This window comes from Vitis vinifera, chromosome 14 (assembly GCF_030704535.1).
Source record: "Vitis vinifera cultivar Pinot Noir 40024 chromosome 14, ASM3070453v1".
NCBI classification, from domain to species: Eukaryota; Viridiplantae; Streptophyta; class Magnoliopsida; order Vitales; family Vitaceae; genus Vitis; species Vitis vinifera.
This window is the reverse complement of record NC_081818.1, coordinates 26,289,266-26,312,266: the sequence shown is the minus strand read 5'-3', so window position 1 is coordinate 26,312,266 and position 23,001 is coordinate 26,289,266. Positions and strand designations below refer to the sequence as shown.

At 32.2% G+C, this 23,001-nt stretch overlaps 2 protein-coding genes across 3 annotated transcripts; both read right to left on the bottom strand.

Annotated features, from left to right (window-relative positions):
• Window positions 1-1,055: 1,055 nt before the first annotated feature.
• Window positions 1,056-4,778, bottom strand: LOC100252470 (uncharacterized). Its single transcript, XM_002270490.4, has 5 exons — window positions 4,563-4,778; window positions 3,650-3,721; window positions 3,231-3,397; window positions 2,741-2,852; window positions 1,056-1,598 (listed from the first exon to the last, which is right to left on the bottom strand). The coding sequence occupies exons 1-5, from the start codon at window positions 4,593-4,595 to the stop codon at window positions 1,332-1,334; spliced, it is 651 nt and encodes a 216-aa protein (XP_002270526.1). The 5' UTR covers window positions 4,596-4,778; the 3' UTR covers window positions 1,056-1,331.
• Window positions 4,779-5,996: 1,218 nt separating this feature from the next.
• On the bottom strand, window positions 5,997-18,161 carry LOC100257596 (sister chromatid cohesion 1 protein 2). 2 transcript variants are annotated; one of them, XM_010662487.3, is made up of 13 exons: window positions 17,903-18,161; window positions 13,210-13,474; window positions 13,078-13,115; window positions 12,938-12,981; window positions 9,999-10,063; window positions 9,245-9,621; window positions 8,850-8,961; window positions 7,884-8,020; window positions 7,517-7,815; window positions 7,019-7,055; window positions 6,848-6,869; window positions 6,629-6,761; window positions 5,997-6,327 (listed from the first exon to the last, which is right to left on the bottom strand). In XM_010662487.3, the coding sequence occupies exons 1-13, from the start codon at window positions 18,024-18,026 to the stop codon at window positions 6,211-6,213; spliced, it is 1,770 nt and encodes a 589-aa protein (XP_010660789.1). In that variant the 5' UTR covers window positions 18,027-18,161; the 3' UTR covers window positions 5,997-6,210. The 2 variants fall into 2 exon arrangements, with proteins under 2 accessions (XP_010660789.1, XP_010660790.1); XM_010662488.3 differs by having other exon boundaries at window positions 13,210-13,306; window positions 17,903-18,155.
• Window positions 18,162-23,001: the final 4,840 nt, after the last annotated feature.

The window sequence follows — 23,001 nt, the reverse complement described above, 5'->3', positions numbered from 1 at the left end:
GCTCAACTAGACAGATTTCAACATATGTTTATTTGTACACCTTTAGAGCTATGCTTTGTGTGCTGTATTTCTTAGAATTTTTTAAGCTATGATACGAATGAGGACATGTCGTTGGAATTATTAGCAGTGAAGTCAGTGTACATGTGATCAAATTTTGGCAGGCTTCGATTTTTTCTTGATGATTATTTAAGCTTCGCAACAAGGCCAGGTGCCCATGCAATCATAACGGATGCCTAAATCTGCAGAAATAATTTGTCAGTACTCAATGTTATGCCCCGCCATCTACCCATATCAAACCGTAGGTTGTCCAAACAGTATTTATACCAACTTTGTGTGCTGAGACAACTGGTTTGATGGACTACATCTTTGTACTTAAAGAAACTTTCAGGAGATAGTCAAATATCTTAAGAGTTAAATTGTTTGAGGAAACAATGCTTAGGAGATCACATGCATGATTCTTAGCCTATAATGTTAGACTTAATATGTGAAAACCGTAGATGAATATTACTTTAAAGTCAAATGGAAGAGTCGGTATTTAAGCATCCTGCAAAGTCAACATTTAAACATCCCACAGGACCCCTGTGTGCACGTTTTTACATCCATCAAGAGTATATTTGAACGCTCATCTTTATCATACCCTAGTACATTCAACATATGGTATCTCAAATTAATTTAACTCTCAAGTAGCTTAAAATCAAGAGCAATTGATAAGACCCTTGAAATGTATGATATATTGGATTCAATACAATAATGACACAAAAATCAACAACAATTGATAAGATCACAAGGTGTACAGAAAAGCCTGTGATGGAAGAGAATGTTTTCCTCCTATATCAAAAGAAGCCGGATGGTGGATAAAATCAGAAGCTCTATATTTTATTATCACAGTGTTCATCCATATTATTAAGTTTTGGATCTTTTGATGAAGTTGTTTGAGTTAGATCTTCCGTCACTGCTGCAATCTAAGAGATAAAAATGTTACCAGGATCTTTTTAGCAGCCCCCCAAACCAGAGGAGTGAACATGGATGGAGGCTATGAAGTCAAGGGCTCATGATTTCTAGATACAAGATCACCTCCTCTTACCATTTTGAACATACAGCTCCTGTTAAACTAAGTTTTCCTCCTGTGTTTGAAACAAACTGTATAGCCAACCAAAACAAGTTTTAAAAACTGAATTCAGCCCAAGCAAAAGCCTTTTCTGGAAATGAAAGGCCTCCTTATGATAATGACTTAAGAGATTCTAATGGAGGGAACTACAACAAATTGGTACCATTTCCCTGATGGCCATAGAAAGTCCAAGCATTCAGCATGTAAGAATGCTATGCCTGCATCAAGCTTGATTTTTATATGTCAAATCAGAGATGACTTGCACTCCTCGTACACTCACTTCCGGCTCAACTTCCTTCTTTCTCTTTTTTCTTGTATCAGTAGTTCCCTGCTGTTGCTGTTCAGCCTTCTTCTGAGCCCGAATTGTGGCTCGTCTTGCACGAGGCCGCATTTCTCGTACTTGCCGAGGCGGCATCACATAAGGTTCAAGAGGCCTGTCATTGAAAGGGTGCTCATCACCAGCAAATATCCTTAGTTTTCGATCTCTATCCTGTACAAACATAAAGTGGCGTTGTAATGTAAACCAACAAGCAAACACATTGAATCATCTAAACAAAGTTAACAAGACATCATTCATATAATGACTAAAAAGGAAATGGAACACCCCAATCAAAATCTTATCATATTGTTTCAAAATAAGAAGGCAAGCACTGCATACATATTCAGACTCAAAATAGCTACTCACATTCAATTTATTAGTAAATACCAAGTTCCCCTTTCCTCCTGGTCCCAACTTACATGTAACACTTAATCCATGAAAAAATCAACATTTATAGTTAATACAATCTCTTTCCCATAGATTTATATACCAAGGCTGTTGCACAACACAATATCCTTGGGGAAACATCTTAATGCGCTAATCAATCCAAGACTAGATGATACCCTTTTGAGTAAGCCCACAATTCTGGTCAAATTTTCAGAAATTTAGTTAGGTTTTTCCTATGGAAATATCCCACTTCACTGCATATTTCTAAGGTTTTTGGAGGGTCCAGAGACTCTTCACAAAGTAGGGCTACTATATCGAGTGTCATTTGGTTTGTTTGAAACAAGAGCAAAAACAGCATGCTAGGAGATCATCTGAAAAAGTTCAAGCCATGATCAAGATTTCATTTTTCATAGCCAGTTGATTTCAACTTCGGGGAAATTTCAAGATAGTCTCCTCTTGCTTAATTCCATAGGAAGCAAGTGGCTACATCCACTCCACACCAACATTTTAGGGCTGCACACTGCACATATGGATGGTGGATGGAGTGGCTACTTGTGAAACAAGACAGGTCAAACTACACTCATAAAACAAGTGGCTGATTTATCCAAAGCTATGAATGCTAGCTTCCATGGTACCTGGGTCTGCTAAATCAAACAGGGCCTAAGTAGCAAATTTCATTTGGAACATCTCATTGGCAATACCACATCTCCTTATTTATGTATCTCAGGTTCGTAGGATAATGTTTCTCCCAGATATAGTGAATTTTACAAAGTATGTGATTTTTATTTATTTAGTTAGTAACCTCTTTCTCTTCTCTTCTTCTTGTACTCTCCTTTCCCATTAATACATTTAGCCACTCATGATAAAAATTAGAAGTGTTGTAAGCACCCTTTAAATATAACAAAAAAGGCATAAAAATCACTTACATCACGCAATTTGTTTCTTGGAAGCATGCGCAAGACTGCTTTGCGTATGACTTCTGTAGGATCCTTTGCTAACTGATCCTTTAAACTCCTTTCTTTCAAGTGACCTATATACCTGTACATCAAACATAGATCAAATTTCAATAGGAAAACCAGAAAAGAACAAACAAAGTTGGGAGATTCAGAACCTACAAGATCCCTCCACTTTTATGGCATTCTAAATGAGTGTTTTTCTTTCCTTAGCACTTAAAATAGGTTTACTTACTTTTCTTAACATGCAGACCAAAAATCAGGTCATAGAAAAATTTTAAGTGATGAAACTTTTAAGTTTCATTGCCATTTTGGGGAATTTGATATGTAATTTTAACTACAAACTGGTGCACAACACTTAAACTGCTGTGGAAACCAAACATAGCCCCCTTTATTTTCATGTAGTTGTCCAACATTCTGTTCATGACTAAAACCAACTAAAACCAAGCACAAGGGTGCTTACCCGGTATGCCAACGATAAAACTTATTAGTAAGTTTCCTTCCTGTGACAGAGATATCCTTTGCATTAAGCACGATGCACATATCCCCATCTTCACGATTTGGTGTGTATGTTGGCTTATCCTTGCCTTGAATCACAGTAGAAATTTGAGATGCTAACCTCCCAAGAACCTATAGGAAAAAGTAGGTTCTTCTTTATTCACAAACTTCATGACTTCAACTAAATCACAGGGTGATAGAAAACGTTTGCAATCTTGCCAAGGCAACTTTAACACATACTTCCATTTCCTAGACATGTTTCCCCATCAATTCACTAAATCATCCTGGCATTTCTTATCCCAAAAGGGAGTAGAGACCAGCATTATATTATTGGGTTTCTAAAAACTATAATAACCATTTTATCATATTAAACTTCTATCCAACCTGGCCTTTGGCATCAAATACTCGCCATCGCAAACCTTCCAAATTGATTCGTCTCAGGCCAGCAAGTGCTTTCTGCATGAAGATTTAAGGGTGCATTCTATTACTGACAGAGCATCTAAATCAAATTAGGCAAATAAAACTTTAGAATTTTTTCATGATCTCCAAATAACCCTCCTGGAAGAAAGGCTATAATTGGTAGGCAACAGCAACATCATAATAGAGTAAAGACGTTTGAGAAGAACATATGTTAAAAGGAAGCATTGTACAAACTAATGCATTCCATTTATCCAGCTTTACTTGAAGACATGAAAAAAAAAAGTTAAAAGCAGGAAAATGAAGAATTTATTACAAAATTTACAAATGGGTCTTTTCTTGATGCTGAATACACAAAAACCACCCAGTTAAGCACAGAAACAAGTATACCTGATCGTCAGCTGAAAAAGGGGTCATTTCAAGTGTAATAGAATTAGATTTATTCAACACCAGAATTGACAATTATATAATCGCAAGCGTTCTTGCAAGTAACTAAGCCTACGCCCACAATGCAAAAAGGCAAACATCGAAAAAACCTCACTGTAAATTCTACAAACATCTGACGTGCCACACTGTCAGTCCATTTTCTATTTCAGATATCACAAAGCCCGGTTAGATTTTTCAAAATTGTTAAAAAAAAGAAGATAAAATAAAATTTTAATCACAGATTCGGTACTATTTAGGACTCGTGCCATTCATTTGGCTGGGTTTAACTCACCTTTCCGTGTTTCCAAGACAAGACAAATTCAAAGATATCTTTTCTTTTCCTCCGTTTTCTCGGAAAGCAAACAGAGGGTTAAACTTGCATTTCTAATGAACCAAAAGAAAAAAAAAATAATGAAAATGACAGAGCAAACACAGTGAAAGAAGAAATCATTGCCTTCATGTTGCCGTTAAAAGAACTCGTCGCCATTATTCCCCTTTTATCAGGACTTCACAGTACGGAGAAGGCTCACCAGTAACCGAAACCAAACACCATATGAAGATTTGAAATTTGGAGTCGGGGCGAATCGTCGTCTACCTGTAAGGCTGTAAACCCTAAACACACCTTGTAAGCAGAAGACTTTGAATTGACAATTATGCCCTTTTTAGTAAAGCTATGAAAATTATGGGTATTTTATTATTGTATTGGCTTAACCCTTTTCTTAAAAAAAATTTGAGTAAAAAAAAGGCAAAAAGAAAATGATGAGAAAAATAGAAAAATAAATAAAAGTTAATTCTAAAATCAATAATTTATTTTTATATATTTTACTAAACTCATAAATTTATTTATTTTTAGGATTTTTTATTTAAAAAAATTGATATACTCATTTTGCAAATAAAATTTTATTATTATAAATAAAAAAAACTAAAAAAAAAATCATAAAATAATATTAATATATAACATATAATTATTTTTATATATTGAATAACATAATATAATTTTTTTTATTTATGAATATTGTTAAATATAAGAAAATTTAAAATTCTTTAAACAGAAAATGTTGAAATATGATATAATTTTTATTTTAAACATTAAAAATAATATATATTTTATATTATTTTTTAATTCATTTCACAAATTAAACGTAAACATAATATAATATAATATATCCATGAGGTATATATATATATATATATATAGATATATATTCAAAGATATCATAAAACTCTCTTACATGTATTACTTATCAAATTGGATATGATATATTCTAAAATATGCATATCATATCCTACTAAACAAGCAAGCGTAACCTAAGAATTTGATAGTAAAAGAAGGATTTTCCATGATGATCACATAATTTTAGCCCTCGTTTTCCTGGGGTTTTTGTCAAGGGTATGAATATTTTAATTAATATTTAAAATATGATAATTTCATAACCATTTCGAGATCTATAATGAATCGAGGAATCTAATACAAAATTTTCTTTTGAAAAAAAAACAACTTCAATTGAATTTCAAAAAACAACTTTCCATTGATATGTCTCAGATAATACCATAAATCTGAAACTGTTATTATATTTTAAAAAATAACTTTTAAAATAACCACATTGTTTTCTTAGACCATGTCTTCACGAGTAGTGAGTTGAGATGCATGTCACAGAAACCTATTTAAGGGTCATATCCCTATTTTCTTACCATGAATAAGGCTGACAAATGGGAAGTGATCCAGATCCTTGGTGTAGGGCCTATCTACATGAATTGATGAAAGATAGGAAATATATCCAAATAGACACTACGTATCTGAATTTGAATTTGAATTTGTCAATCATTTTGGACCATAATGAAAAACATAGAGAGAATCATTTGAGTCCAATCATACTGCAAAAATACAGAATCAAAGATTGAGGCCATATAAAAATTAAAGACCAACTTTATATACATGCCTGAAATGTCAACATAAACGAGGCTATACCTGCATTCTACATCTTTATGATGCATATTATTTCTACCCACTAAATACAGATGGAACTAACAGATTCTAATCCTACCTGGGTGTGTACAACATGCTATCCATTAAACACAGATCAAACTGCAAGCCTCTAATCCTATCTGGACACCTTCAGCTTCCCGGAAACACTTTCCATTTGAAGAGTTTTCATCACACGGATGTCGCCATAGGCATTATTTTGCTCTACATCCACGTACCCTTTACTTTTCAAGACCTGCAACATTGTTTTGCGAATCACTTTAACATCGTGGGTTGTAACTTGTAAGACAGTTTTACAGACATCAGTGCAACAAAACTGTGGGTTGCATTTCTTCAGGCTTTCTGAGATGTTTCTGTTTTAGACTTTTAGTTCAAGTAGGCTGTATTTTCTGATTTTTCTGTTTTCAGAGAGTATTTTACACAGTTACTTTCTGTACTAATATCTTTCAGTTTCCTTTGTGACCAAGATGGAGTGATGGCAAATTTCAAAGTTCGGTTGTGCCTGAAATTATGAAATGTAAGACATTATGACATACCAGTATCTCATAGAATAGTCTTGAACTTTCTTTCTTGGTTTTTCCTGTCAGAAACTGTGACAGGGTCACAGCATTCTCATCTCCTTGTTTCTTTTGATTTAAAAAGCTTCTGCACAGGTATCTTGCCACCATTCTGCACATCAAAAGTATAGCTAGTTGAAACAGAGTTAATGGTAGATTAGCCAAAAGAGAAAATTTCAGGAGTCCTATCCAACATACCCGGTTCTATCTGACCATCCATCTGCAATCATGACAATATTCAGTTCAGAATGTGGTATGAAACAAAAATAAGCAATGTAGCACAAACCCAAAAATCAATCTTCAATGAAATTCAAGAAAAGACATCAAAGCTAAGGCAAAACAATGGAATTGATACGGAATAGTTCTTACTTATTTTCTGGTTAGCTACTTCACATGAATTTATCTCCTGACATTGGAAAAATGTGGACCAGCAATCAGCAACATCATTCAGTTTTCAGGTGATGCCCGAAAAATAAAAATGAAATAAAGGAAAAAAAAAAAGCCAAAATCTTATATTATTCCTATCCCAGCAACAAATAATGAATCACAGAAATAAAATCCAACCTTACAAGGAAGTATCTATGTTGTATATGCTGGATCGGGATCATAGATTTGAAAAGCTCAAACTCATTGTGTCTAAGTGGTAGAAAACAAAATAAATCTTCTAACTCTATTTCATTATTTTTTTTTAACAGAAATTACATGTTGGTACAACAAGATACAAAGTTAACAGGATAAACAGTTGTGTTTGCATGCTCATGAGTGTCTAAGCACTAAATATTCCAATGGGTCGTCATATTTAATATTCCTGATGGAATATTTTGCACTTTTAATGACAAAACTGCACCAAGATAACCATGAGTGTACCTCATTCATCAGGATATCAAATTCTTCATTCTCACTTGAAGATTGCCTTTGCTGTGAACTCTCAAATGAACTTGCAGGCACCACTCTATCTGAATCAGTAAGCTTGTGGACCTCAGATACTCCCATTAATGTTGAGTGAATTGCAGGTGTTTCTGGAGCAATTGCTGTTTCCTTTAAGAGTTGATTGACAGTAGGGGATCCTGGTACAACTAACCCATCAGGAGCTTCCACATTTACAACAAGCTCTGGGGTCATTAATTTCTTTGCATGGAAGAGTGATCTAAGCTCCAAGGAAATGCCTGCAGGTGAAATAGTTAGTGACTATTGAAAAACTAATGAAACACAAAGGCAGATGAAAGAAACTCACAAGGAATCAAAGCCTCCAAGAAACCCTGCGAGAGATTAGCAATTTGATAAACTTTCCAGGCATCATAAGCAGTGTGAGGAACTTTCCTTCGTTTACGTATCAAGTCACTTGAGCTTTGTATGCTTTTCTTAAGGAACCTGTAAAGATTGAAGATAAAATTTTGAGTATAAAAGTTCTTCATTTGTTTTTTCAGTAATTCAATTAATCCACTTTTAGCTCATTCAAAGCTGAGTAAGAGACACAGATTTGGAAACACTTTACCATCAAAGCAGTCAATGCACCAGCCATGACCTACGCTAAGGAGTATCTAAGAGCTGCTCTAGAGTTTGCTACTTTTTTCATATACCATAATGTCGTCCACTAAATATGACTTGGTGCTTCTCATGTGGAGCCAAGTTAAATTGCAACTGAAAACACACTAATCAAAATTTCAAAGGTCCAAAACTTCTTTGTTATGCATGAGGGAATGTGGATGCCGATGAATGTGTAATCCATTTGTTCTATGTACTCCATCATCCTAAAACTCATTTTCAGATTAAATATTAAGCACGCCATATTGTTGAAGTTCAGAGGTTTCAAAACTCCTTTCTTATACATCAGGAAATGTGCCTGCAGATGAATGTGCATCCATCGATAAAAAATTCATCTCTATGCTTAAACTCATATTTTTTAATAGAAAGAATAAATCTTAAAATGATTTAATATTTAATCCAGGTATAGTAATAAAAAATTGTACTAACAGTAAAACGTAATGGAGCAACAGTTATAATTAATAGCCATAATCTTCTATAGTTTTATATCTATAATGTAGCAGTAATAATGTTGATACAATTACCCACAAGTGCCAAACCATGTAAAATTCAGACAATGATGTCTGGCCAACACTTGCAAGTACGACTGTATGAGCAATCTAGAATTTCTTCTATGAACATAATATAAAGCAGTTGAAGTTCAAGGTAAGCATACTCGCTAGACAGAACTATTTTCTCATCAAACAAACATTTTCTCTTCCTTGGAATTCGTGCATGCTCCTTTTTTGTTGGGGTGTGAACAATAATAAACTCTGGTGTAGTAGAACCTGCATCAAGAGAATAATAATTCAAATATGACAAAGTTGTTAAGGACAATAATCTTAATGGCAGCTACAATTTTAACCTTCAGTTACAGTCAAGAGATTCAGAGTTTACAAACTTTAAAACCAGAAAGGTCTGTGATCTAAAGAGGATGACAAAATGAGGAAACTTGTCTAACTGTGTGAATTACCCTTTAATATAGAGTAAAGTTGTGCATAATTTTAGTAGTCCTGTTTCCAGCAGAATATGAGAAACATGTGCATAAAATTCTATTTGGGTAGTTTGCACCTGAAGCATCTGGGAGATTGGACTCAGGAGTTGCATCAAGCGTATTGGTTACTCTATGGCCTTCTGCAGTAACCTGGAGCTTGGACTGAGGAGTTGCATCAAATGTATTAGGTACTGAATGGCATTCTATAGTGACTTGATGTCTTCTGTTTTCTGATGATGTCATTTCCAGAGATGTCTGCTCTCCATTACTATGATGCTCTCCATCAAATGGTCCCCCAATGTCTATTTCAACCCTGTGAAACAACTGAAGGTCCAAACATTCTCCTTGAGAAAAGCTACAATCTCGAAACTTCTCCATGCTTGCTTCTATGCTGCTCAGATCATGTAATGAGCTTACCAACTGAGCAGTGTCCATCAGGCAAGGCAAAAGAAAACTGCAACATACACATACACATACACATATAGAATACTTTTAAGCTGATCTGAAAGGAATTAAAGGAGGTGTTTGTCTTTTTAGCTTTTTGATGAAAGCAATTTTCTTTCAGACTTTAGGTTGTTTGTTTTTCTATTTTTTTATAACTTATTATAAACTTTTTGCTGAATAGAAAAAGTCAAAATATTGGACTTTTTCTGAATGTAAAAAGCAACATGTTGATTTTTCTTTACTTTTTAATGATTAATAGAAATAAAATATTATAAGAACAAACAACCTAATACTTAACACTATTAAACATTAAAGTTCTATTTAGAGTTAATTAAAAAAACAAACACCACCAAAGACAAAGAAACAATTGGGACATGGTGTGCTTACTCCTCATCTGGTGGGGAAATGGTAGAACAAGTTTCGGGTTGGGAAGCAACATCCTCAAAACGATACTGCAAAATTGAAATTTTAACATTTAAATTAGACATCCCTGATGAAAACTTAATCAAAGCACTTAATTTGCTAAAAACACAGTTCGACAACCCTTAAGAATCTAGATACCAATAGATCCAGGTTCATTTCATGCTGATTTCAATGGCATTACTGGAAAACTCTAAACTTAGGAGACCTGCAACCCAAACTGCATGATCCTAAACATGGTGCACAATGTCCAGAGCAAATAAGTCTAGCAATCCAGAAATTTTTTTTCTTGTTTCTTCTCTTAATTTTCATTTCTCTAATTTGAAGCATCAAGAATGAAAAGAAATGTAACAGAATAGAAGGCCTTAGAAGCACATTAATAGCTCAATGTATTTTGGACAAACAAAGGTGGTGTTTTGGATACACATTTTGTTTTCTGTTGTTAAAAACAGAAAATGGTAGGAACACTTATACAAATGGTAGACGCTTGCCTTAAAAAGAAAAGGCCAATGCTTTTAAAAACTACAAAAATCATATAAGTATAATTTTTTTTTTCCTCAAATTACAAAAATTTTGATAACATTTTCAAGAAAATAAGAAAAGTTCCTACATTTTATATAAAAGTTCCTAAATAAAACATAGGAGTTATTACTGTTTTTTGGTTTTACAAAACAAAAACAGGAAATGTTTCCCAATGTCACCTATGTTACATGTTTTTTTAGATAATTAATTACGTCTTAAAGATTTCTAAAAGTGACTAGAAAACTCATTCATTTTAAAAACACTTGGTTAGAGAGAGTCACTTTCTCACACAGGTGTAGCTTATCACAGTACAATTGCAAAAAATCTGCATTTCAAGTGGTATGGCATGTTCAATTCCCACTCCACAAATGTCTATCAAAAAAAATTCCCACTCTATAAACCAAACACGTCTATGTTTCAAGTAAAAGTGGCCATGGACCCATGAGCTGGGTCAGGCCCAGACCACACGGTTTGATCCAAATAAACTTTTTTTGTCTAAGAATTTTTAATAATTTAATAAGCTTTGTTTCCAAAAAGGGAGAAAAGGACATAAAAACTGTTTAGAAGTTTCAAAAACCTAGGTTTGCTACCCCATTTCAGAGCAAGTCCTGCATAATCATAATATTACAATCTGGATCCAGTTACAGTAATATGGGTTTCAATCCAGTTTTATGGGCACTACCAAGTCAAATCTTCTCCATTCCATCGTTTTATCTTTTGTCATCATATACCTTTTTTTCTATTTTTTTTCTTTTTTTGTTCCTCAACTCTCCCCAGATTTATTCTCTTCAATATTTAATAAAAATAATATTCAATTTATAATAGAAAATAAATGGAAAACTATTTGACAATTTTCACCATCTGGGGTCAATAACAAGGGGGATGAAGAGGTTATTATCTGCAGAATAGAAGAGGATGAATGAAATGGGGAGGTGCTTTCAAGTGGTATTAAATTAAAGGAAAAAATTATAAGATGGCTATCAGGATGGTCACATATGGACTGTTAACGAGTCAACAGCATAGCTGAAGAGAAAAAAGGTGTTTGGTGCAGTGGAAACTGTGTGGCCCACACAGTTTTTCAAGGACCAGCAAGACACAATTATGTCCTTTATCAACCCATGAAGAATCTAAAAGGTTCCCATCAAAGAGGGAAAAAGGTTACTCCATCAATGCCAGTATAATATTGCTTTAATTATTGTATGATGATGCACTGCAATGAATGTTAGCTGCTATTGGAGGAAATAGATGCAGGATAACCATCTTGAAATCTATACACAGAGAGAGACAGAAGAGACAGATCTGATTATGTCCTAAGCGATTACTTCCCTTTTGAGACAAAGACAATTTGGCATGATAAGAGCTCACATATCTGGTAAAAATCCTTACAGACTGAGAAAGAAAGAGTGAGATCTGGTCATGTAGGATTGTGAGATTTCAGAAGTGATAATAGGCTATCAATCTGTAATTAGGTGTCTGCATTACCTACATAATTTAATCATTAATTTAGTTGGGATTGGATAGTGGAGGATATGACTCTGATGTTCAACAATAATTAGATATAAATTCTGAGTAACTGGATTGAACTGCTGGTTGAACCAGGATAACCCAAAACCCATCCGATCAAGTTCTACTTAGGGTTCTAGTTTTAAACCATTGGGTTAAAAAAATTATATTATGCACTGGATAAAAACATAATAGCAAAAATTGATTTCTGTAGCCAAACTGTGAGAAGTTAGATGAGAAGGTCATATGCTCTGAATATTGTCTTTTTTTTTCTTTCTTTTTTCTTTTTTTTATAGGCAAATGCTCTGAATATTGTCTTTGCGCTAGACACTTTGTATCAGCAATTGTATAGAAGGTAATTGATGTATATAACCCATCCTGCCATGTTCAAAAACACATATTCATGCAAGTTCAGCACGGGTAAACCTTTTGAAGACAGCAAATGTATAATCTTCTAAAAGAAAGAAATATATGTATGATGAATTTTCTATTCAAGTATGCTACTTCTCCCACTCCATGTAGATATAGATATATTCTTGAGAAATGCAAACAAAATGAAACATGTTCTCAGAAGTTTAAATGGAAGGAATACTGTAATTAAAACTTTCCCAGCCAAAAGAAGATTATGATGTTATGAAGAAAAGAAACATAATTATAATTTTTTTGTTCAAAAAATACATCTCCCGCCAAAGTTACACCAGATATTTTCTTAGGAAAGTCAAACAAAGGGAAACATCTTCTGAGAAGTTTAAGTAGAATGAACACTAAAGCATGTTGAGCTCAATGAAATAGAAATTCTTGCATTCAGAATGATTCTTTACATGTTGGAAGCTTGGCCACATAATGACCTCAATAAACACGAAAAGCTTGAGGCAAAATACCTGATCTAGAAAGTAATGCCTGATTCCCTCATTTTTCAAGGTATCTGCAGCACCAAAAATAAAATGAAGTAAAATAAATAAAAAAAAGAAAAAATTATTCAAAGTTAAGTAGAATGAATTTACATAAAGTTGAGTGGAACCTTGAAGCGTAATCTCTTCCTGGGGTCTCACATTGCCTCTGGAAAGTCGGCAGAACAAACAAAAAGTGGTTAAGAATGATTAGTGGAGAAGGTACTGAAGTAACCCTTGATTTTGTTAATTATATTGCTCACCCACTAACATCTTCCAAGACCTCCAAATCAAAAGCATCAAGTTCAAACGTTTTTGGTAGAGTAATAGAGAAACAGGGTGCAGAAAATCCCTCCATATCTGCATTAAATTGTTTACCAACAGCAAAATCCTTGACTTTAATCAGCATCTTTTGGCAGTCATCAAACAGATATTCTACTTTCTTCGAGTATATTCTCACAACACCAAGAAGAATGTAACCCAATATTCTATATGCAAGGACAGGAACTTCATCTACTAAAATCTTATCTGCATCAAGCACCAAGTTGAGGAGGAAAAATGTAGGAAATGGGTTGGGAAGGAAAAGTTAACAAAATAAATAGCAATATAGAAAATCATTTGAAGCAAACACTAAGATTGACTTAATAATAAAAGTTTACTGCTACATTTGTCTTTTTTTTAAGGTAATGATCTTCACAGAGATAAACTAGAATTTTATTTTTTTTTCAATTAAGATTTCATTGGGCAGCACAAAAAAAAAAGAAGCAAATCCCATTACGCAAGAAGTATGCAAGGAAAAACATAACAGGCAAAAGAAGAAAGAACAAGAGAATCAAGATACAAGACCTCAGACAGACCTCAAGTCACACATGACCTATTCATGAAAGAAATAAAAGATATTCTATCCACGCCTAGGGAACCTTGGGATTTGTACAGTTGACTTTCCATGCCAAAACATCAGGAACTGCAACTGCTAAAGCTGAAAAGCAATTCATTCTGAACTAATTATAGATTCCAAATCTGGTAGGGGTAAAGATATGTTACATTTAACAAAGGATTACCACTATTGACACTGACTTCACTAATATTTTTTTAATAGGCAAAGAGAGACGTATTTTATATAATAGAAAAAAGTACACTAGAGTACACAAACCATATACAGAGGCACCTAAAGGAAAAGCCTCAGCAGAGAAACCACAACAAACCACCCTTACTCTCAAAGAGACCCCACCCAATCTACAAAATCACAAAAAGGCATCAAGTCTTCTCTTATGTACATGCTAACAAGCTGAAAGATCGGTAAGAAACAAAAGTTTTAACATTTGGTCATTCTTTTCCTCGTTTTTCAAATGCTCTTTGGTTTTGTTCCTGCCAAATTGTCCAAAAAATGTAGAGAGGAGTGACTCTTCACATCTTCATTCTTTTTCCCCCTACAAAGGATTTATACCAACTTAATACAGTTTCTTTCACTGAAGAGGGGATCACCCATGATACATCAAATAATGAGAATAGAAGACACCATAGAAACCTTGCCTTGTTATAGTGAAGTAAAATGTGATCAATAGATTCCTCCTCAAGTTCACAAAGAAAACATCTATTCACTAGTTTCTACCCTCTTTTTTAAAATTGATCTGAAGTCAAAACTTTCCACAACTTACTTCCCAAGAAAAAAAGCTTGCTCTTGACAAGACCCATGGATTCCAAATAATGTTTGTTGGAAAGGGGATTGGCCTCCCAAGTTTCAAGGCTGAATAGAAAGAATAAATTGAAAACACCCCCTTCTTGGAATCCTTCCAGATCACCTTATTGTTCTCTTCCCTCCTAACCACCTTCTCTAGCAATTTAGAGAAGAAAGTCTCAACAATGTCCAACTCCCAATTGTTAAAAGTTCCTAGAGAAGCACGGATCCCAAAGATCCCCCCTTTCCTGAATCTTCCATAAATCCACCACCCAAGCCTCCTTAGACAAAGCCATCGCATATAAGGAGGGGAAGGAAGGAAATGCACAAGGGCTCCTCACCACATTGACTTCGCTAATGTTTTATGCGATCTATGATTTGACACTGTGATAGCATAAAGATGAACCTCTGAAGTTACTTTCCTGCTTTGAATAAATGTTTTTGTTAATGCACCTTGTAAATACTTTTTTGAAAGCATTACCATTATAATCACTGATGTACTGCCACTATCATTGTCACCACCTCAATGTAGACAACACTGGTGTGGCAGATGCATCATTCAACCATAAATAAATCTCCATCACTAATACAACTGCTTCACCACCATCTCTACATCTTTTACCATCATTAGCATTACCATTGTCACCACTGTTCACTGCTCTCTGTTCCTCCTTTGCCAACAGCATTCACCACCAGTTCCTCAGTAACAAACAGGACTGGCCAGTTGAACATGGCTGTTGAGTAGTGGGCCAATGACATTGATTTGAGTGTCAAACCAGTTTGGGCTTCAAAGAACGCAAATCAATGGAGAACAGAACAACTTTGATATGGTATTACATGTATTTTTCTTTTATTTCTTAAGCAGTTTCTAAGTCACAGTTTTACTTAATTGAACTTGCAGTCAAATTGATTTAAACCAACCAGCACACTCACTAGTTTAACCATCCCCATTTTCAAAACCTGGCTTGCAAGGTGTGTAGAGTTTTGATTCTTGGAGATCACAAGCCATTTTCTTGCCATGCGTACTAGACCAAGACCATTATAACTTTCTGTTCCTAAGCATTTCCAAGTCTATCCATGTGTTTCTTTAACATGTCATAACTGTTTCAGTTATATAATTAAGGCTGCATTAGTGGATCATTTTTATTAGGCACCCATAATTCTACAAATTTAGTCCATCATTTTTTATGAGATATATTTAGACACTTGAATTTTCCTTCTTCATGTTGCGGCTTTTCTTTATTGATTTCCACTATTTTCCTTTTTTGCATTTCTCTATTACAATGGGAGACAATAGGATTTTTCACCAACCAGAGTCTCTTGTAGTGCATGCCTACATAGAGACACAGTTGACTCATTAACATCAAAGAGGATGACTGCCGTTCATTCAAACTACAAATTATTCAAGCAGGAAAACCTTACTCTCAATAACAAAGCATCTCACAAGCCTCAAATAACCAGCTTTCTTCACTGAAATAGTTATTCTTTGTTCTTTTATGCATCATATCCTAAATTCTGAAAAAATAAGAGAGACAGAGTTTTGTTGGTCAAATACAACTAGCCAGATGTTTAGTTAACCTTTCCATGAATAGTGTTTGGCTCAAAGTACAATTACTGAAGACCCCCTTACGTAGTATATAAATCCTGCTTCCCATTTTTGTCACTTCTAATAATCATGGAAAAAAACTCTCAAACGACAAAACTCTTTAAAACAACAAAACAATTGAAATCTTGTGTGAACTCGCTTCCAAAATTAGTATGTCCATACCAGTAAAGAGAAAATGTTTTAGGTCTATAACACATTTGTCAGACCCTCTTCAGTTTTTGGTATTCTCTAATCAAATTCATGTACTTTCATCATGCCATGAATTTCCCATTTATCTTTCCCACATACCCCAACCCAATTTCCAGGTGGGTAACCATATTTGAAACAATAACAGAAGTACTAAGACAACTTACCTTTTTTCAATCAAACAATATTAGGATAGCTTCTCGATTAATGGCATCAGTACATTTAAACATAACCTAGAGTCATAGCATAAGAACAGAAAGACAAAATAACAGAAATTCGTGACAGACAAAGTTCACAAAACATAAAAATAATATAACAACTGATAGTAGAATGAAAAGAAACACCAAGGTGGTATTTGTTTTTTTTACTTAAATCTAAATAGAACTTAATTTTAATTTAACTCCAAATATGACTTAATAGTATTAAGTATGAAGTTGCTTATTTTTTTATTATTTTATTTTTATTAAATAATAAGTATTAGTAGGGTGAAGGTTGTGTGGAGATTGTATTTTGGTTATTTCAAAAAGTTATTTTGAGCATTCATTAAAAAGCTAAATATTTTGGTTTTTTTTATTCAGTAAAAAATTATTACAAAATAAGTAATAAAAAAAATAAAAAAGTTAAAAACAAACAATCACAGGTCTGAAAGCAAATTGCATTCAGCCTTAAGAAAACAAACAACACATAAGAGACATAATTCCAGATGGGGAAAACGTGAGAAGCACTGTAGAGCAAAGGAGAAACTCAAAGGTCAAAAGTTGTAAATGATTAAAAAAACGTTAAACATCACTTCGTACATAGGGTAGAGTAGAGTCAATTCAGCCACTATATATTTGCTTCGATATTTACGTCACAAAAAAACCCTAACTACCTTTTTTTTAGAACCAGTCAAAAGGATTTCACTAGCTCATCTTTTTCTGCAATGCAGACCAATATCAACAGGGGTACAAAATGACAATGAGCAGCGCACATAGGAAGGAACTAGCCAAAGAGCAGAACCAAGTAGAATCAAAGAGGCACAAAAACTAGGTTAACTAAACCAATGTACTTCAAACTGGAAATAAAACTAAACAGCGGAAAATGAAGCTGCCGGAGATATTAAGAAAACCAGATTGATATGAGCCAATCCAACCAGTATACGAGAATTCCCACATATATAATCACCATTACCAGCACCATTTGTATTTAATTTCTTATAGAGGTCATAAACTCCAATCTCAAGGTAATACTCACAGACAAGTCTGGCCTCCAAACCGCCGAATTTGAAAAAAGAAAAAAAAATCAAAACAAAACATAAAAGCCTCCATTTGTTTCACGGGGAAAAAAACTTAGAAAATGCTCAAAATTGAAGACATTCTCAACCTTAAACTACCACTTTCCTGCCCTTTCCCCTCACTTTTCCCGCGAAGCAAACAGTATCCCTAAGAAAAAAAAGCAGATAGACGAAAACGGGAAAAAGAGAGGCAAAAAACAAAAGGAGACCCACCGACGGAGGAAGAGATATTGGTCTGAGTGACTTGGGCTTTCTTGAGCTTCTTGTGAAAATAAGCAGCTTCCCATACACTGCGTAAAGCCCCCTTTCTGGAGAGGAGGGACTGAGACTCAAACATGTTTTTCTCTTCTCTTCCTCCCTCTGCTTTCGATTCTGAAACTCACCAACTGAAAAATGAAGGTTTGTGCGTATGTATGTGCTCGAAAAGGGAGAAGAAACGGTCGAGTTCAGAGGACTACAGAAGAAGTTTCCAAATTGTAAATTCCTCATAAATTAATAAAACTAATAAAATAAAAAAACATTTTTGGATATTCTGAGTAAATGGATGACGAAAATACCCTTCACCCAATTTTGGTAGGTCAATTATTATTATTATTTTTATTATTATAATTTTGCATTTGTTTTAAAAATTCGAAAAAAGAAAAAGAATTATATAAGGGAATTAAATGATACCATCAATAAATTTTAAAAATCAATCTGTTTGATTCAAGAAAAATAATTGAAAAATTTATATTTTTAAAGTATTTAATTTTTATATAGAGGAGTTAAATAAATTAAAAAAAGATTTAAAAAAATATATTAAAATAATTTATTAATCCTAAATCTCTTTTTAATTTTCTTTCATTTTTTCTCTTTATTTATTTCTAATACATTTTCTTTTAAACTTTTCAGGAATAAAATATAATCCAAATGAGTTTGTCACTAGTTATTGTAAATTTATAAATTTTAATTTTAATAATAAAATATTTTTATACTATATTTTGACCTAAAAATGGCTATGCCCTCGAAAACTCTCTTATATTTCTATTGTAAAAATAAAAATAAAAAATTCAAATTTGAAAATAATTCCCCAGACCATAAATGAACTGATAAAGACTGATGCAGTGAGTAAAGAGAGGAAAAGACACTTGGAAACCGTTGCTGCAAATTGTACTACTTGGTGTTTATCCAATGTGAGATATGGGAGGTTGGAGAAGGTGAAGGTTGTACCAATCTTTTCGAAGTAGGCAGAAGATGAATGGAGGGCACCATCATTCCAGAGGGCCCCCTTTCTCTTCTCTTTTTCAATCCAAAGAAACTGCAATGTTTTTAGAAGGGTCATAGTTGGTGATTATGAATTCCAACCAAATGACAATTTTTTAAGTCCTGATTCGGTCACATGACCTTTTCTTTTATTGGTCCAGTTCTTGGATGTGCATATGTAGTGCAACCTTTCTGCTATGGAGGCTTGTTTCTCAGAGTTTTGGGTCAAAATGGCCCATTTTTGAAACTTAATGTTGAAAACAGACACATTTTCAAACTATTGTTCAAAATGGCCTATTTGATGCCACGTAGGCGCCACATCATTAAAAAATATTTTTTTTCGTCATTATAGTAAAAGCCGCAGTTGGGAAACGCGGCTTCATTTTTGTACTAAAGCCGCAATTGATAAATGCGGCTTCATTTTTGCACTAAAGCCGTAGTTGGCAAACGCGACTTCATTTTTGTACTAAAGCCGTAGTTGATAAATGTGGCTTCATTTTTACACTAAAGCCGCAGTTGGCAAACGCGGCTTCATTTTTGTACTAAAGCCGTAGTTGCCAAACGCGGTTTCATTTTTTAACTAAAGTCGCGGTTGGCAACTGCGGCTTTAGTTAATTTTTATTTAAATTTAAAATTTAATTAAAAAATTATTAAATTACAATTTATGAATGAAATTTAAAAATATACTTAAATAATAAATTATTTATATTTAAATTTAAAATTTTAATATTACTTCAACAAACATAAATTGATAAATAAAAAATATTATAAATGAATGTTTTATTTATTAATAAATTAATAATCTTAAAATAATAAATTTATATAACATATATATAATATATAAAATTGTATAATTTATTAATTTAAGATATTTAATTTGTTAATTTTTAATATATTAATTTATTTATATTATGATAAATTTATCTTTATCGAAATAATAGTATAGTAGTTAATAACTGAGATTTCAATTATAATATTTTTTTTACTTTCCAATTTAATTAAAAACTATTAAATCGCAATTTATGATTGAAATTTAAAAAATATACTTAAATAAAAAATTATTTATATTTAAACTTAAAAATCTAGTATTATTTCAACAAACATAAATTAATAAATAGAAGATATTATAAATGAATGTTTTATTTATTAATAAATTAATAATCTTAAAATAATAAATTTATATAATATATAAATAATATATAAAATCGTATAATTTATTAATTTAAGATATTTAATTGGTTAATTTTTAAGATATTAATTTATTTGTATTATGACAAATTTATCTTTAACAAAATAATAACATACTCTTAAGCCGTAGTTGTCATATATAGATTTTTTTTACAAAATTAGTTAATGAAATTAATTACAAAAAGTCTACTACAAAATGTAATTTTTAATAGTTTAATTAAAGTCACAAAAAATATCCACTAAACATTAATATAGTGGAAAATAAAAAACATATATAATTTCACATGCCTCCACAATGAGAGAACCTATGTGTAACTGGTACTCTCTTCCTTTTTAGACAAGAACGCCGATTGTGACCCGATTGCTTGCAAAGTCCACATGTTTGTGGAGTCCTAGTTTCCCTTGCATCCATCTCATTATGCAAACGACTTGATTTTGGTTGACCAGAAGTTAGTCGTTTCATTGAGTCTGAAGGCACAATTATCGGTCCATTATATTGAGGCCACTCCAACTCATCAAATATGAGATAAAACAAGGGAGCCCATGTTGATAGGTAAGCACGTGTGGTGTAATAACCTTGTACAAATTGTCGAAAATCAATTGCTTGACAATGACAAGCAGCAAAAATGTGCGAATATGGGAATCCTAACAAAAGTGTTTTGTTACATGTGCAAGACCCCGTTTGAAGGGTAACATGATATGTGCGAGGTTTCCTATTACTGCTTCCAATAGAGTGTCTAGTTTTAACATGAAAACGTCCTGCCACATGATCATACAAAAGAACCTCATGTGCACCCGCCTTAACAACTTTAGCCTTTATCTTGGTGTCAATATGTGGAGTGAATTCTTCACCTGAAACGAGCCGACTGACACCATGCTCCTGCCTGACTGTGAAGCAACTGTTAACCCGATAGAAAGTTAACTGGACTAAAACTGTTATTGGTAAGTTACGAGCACCCTTAAGGACACCATTAAAAACTTCAGACATATTAGTTGTCATAATTTCATATATCCGCCCACTATCATATGAGAGTGCTCATTTATCAAGAGGAATTTGCTCCAACCAATTTCTAGCCTCGACATTTATCCGGCCAATTGTATCCATGTGAGAAATAAATTTTATCATGTGTGATTATATATAGGTTCTTGTCCAAAAAGGAAGAGAGTACCAGTTACACATAGGTTCTCTTCTTGTGGAGGTATGTGAGATTACATATGTTTTTTATTTTCCACTATATTAATGTTTAGTGGATATTTTTTGTGACTTTAATTAAACTATTAAAAATTACATTTTGTAGTAGACTTTTTGTAATTAATTTCATTAACTAATTTTGTAAAAAAAATCTATATATGACAACTATGGCTTAAGAGTATGTTATTATTTTGTTAAAGATAAATTTGTCATAATACAAATAAATTAATATATTAAAAATTAACAAATTAAATATCTTAAATTAACAAATTATACAATTTTATATATTATTTATATGTTATATAAATTTATTATTTTAAGATTATTAATTTATTAATAAATAAAACATTCATTTATAATATCTTCTATTTATTAATTTATGTTTGTTGAAGTAATACTAGATTTTTAAGTTTAAATATAAATAATTTTTTATTTAAGTATATTTTTAAAATTTCAATCATAAATTGTGATTTAATAGTTTTTAATTAAAATGGAAAGTACAAAAAAAATATTATAATTGAAATATCAGTTATTAACTACTATACTATTATTTCGATAAAGATAAATTTATCATAATATAAATAAATTAATATCTTAAAAATTAACAAATTAAATATCTTAAATTAATAAATTATACAATTTTATATATTATTTATATGTTTTATATGTTTATTATTTTAAGATTATTAATTTATTAATAAATCAAATATTCATTTATAATATCTTCTATTTATCAATTTATGTTTGTTGAAATAATACTAGATTTTTAAGTTTAAATATACATAATTTTTTATTTAAGTATATTTTTAAAATTTCAATCATAAATTGTAATTTAATAGTTTTTAATTAAATTTAAAAGTAAAAAAAAAATATTATAATTGAAATCTCAGTTATTAACTACTATACTATTATTTCGATAAAGATAAATTTATCATAATATAAATAAATTAATATCTTAAAAATTAACAAATTAAATATCTTAAATTAATAAATTATACAATTTTATATATTATTTATATGTTATATAAATTTATTATTTTAAGATTATTAATTTATTAATAAATAAAACATTCATTTATAATATCTTCTATTTATCAATTTATGTTTGTTGAAGTAATATTAGAATTTTAAATTTAAATATAAATAATTTATTATTTAAGTATATTTTTAAATTTCATTCATAAATTGTAATTTAATAATTTTTTAATTAAATTTTAAATTTAAATAAAAATTAACTAAAGTCGCAGTTGCCAACCGCGGCTTTAGTTAAAAAATGAAGCCGCGTTTGGCAACTGCGACTTTAGTACAAAAATGAAGCCCGTTTGCCAACTGCGGCTTTAGTGCAAAAATGAAGCCGCATTTGTCAACTACGGCTTTAGTACAAAAATGAAGCCGCGTTTCCCAACTGCGGCTTTAGTACAAAAATGAAACCGCGTTTCCCAACTGCGGTTTTAGTACAAAAATGAAGCCGCGTTTCCCAACTGCGGTTTTAGTACAAAAATGAAGCCGCGTTTCCCAACTGCGGCTTTCACTATAATGACGAAAAAAAACTATAATGATGAAAAAAAAATTTTTTTTAATGATATGACACCTACGTGGCATCAAAGAGGCCATTTTGAATAATAGTTTGAAAATATGCCTATTTTCAACATTAAGTTTCAAAAATGGGCCATTTTGACCCAAAACTCTG

Excerpts from the sequence above, each read along its gene's own strand:
- LOC100252470 (XM_002270490.4), bottom strand. The coding sequence starts at position 4,595 with ATGGCGACGAGTTCTTTTAACGGCAACATGAAG. Across the intron at positions 3,722-4,562 it reads CTTTTAACGGCAACATGAAG|AAAGCACTTGCTGGCCTGAG; the intron begins GCAATGATTTCT and ends ATCTTCATGCAG. Across the intron at positions 1,599-2,740 it reads CAAGAAACAAATTGCGTGAT|GATAGAGATCGAAAACTAAG; the intron begins GTAAGTGATTTT and ends ATGTTTGTACAG.
- LOC100257596 (XM_010662487.3), bottom strand. The coding sequence starts at position 18,026 with ATGTTTGAGTCTCAGTCCCTCCTCTCCAGAAAGGGGGCTTTACGCAGT. Across the intron at positions 13,475-17,902 it reads CAATATCTCTTCCTCCGTCG|ATAAGATTTTAGTAGATGAA; the intron begins GTGGGTCTCCTT and ends TGCTTGATGCAG. Across the intron at positions 13,116-13,209 it reads GTCTTGGAAGATGTTAGTGG|AGGCAATGTGAGACCCCAGG; the intron begins GTGAGCAATATA and ends CCGACTTTCCAG.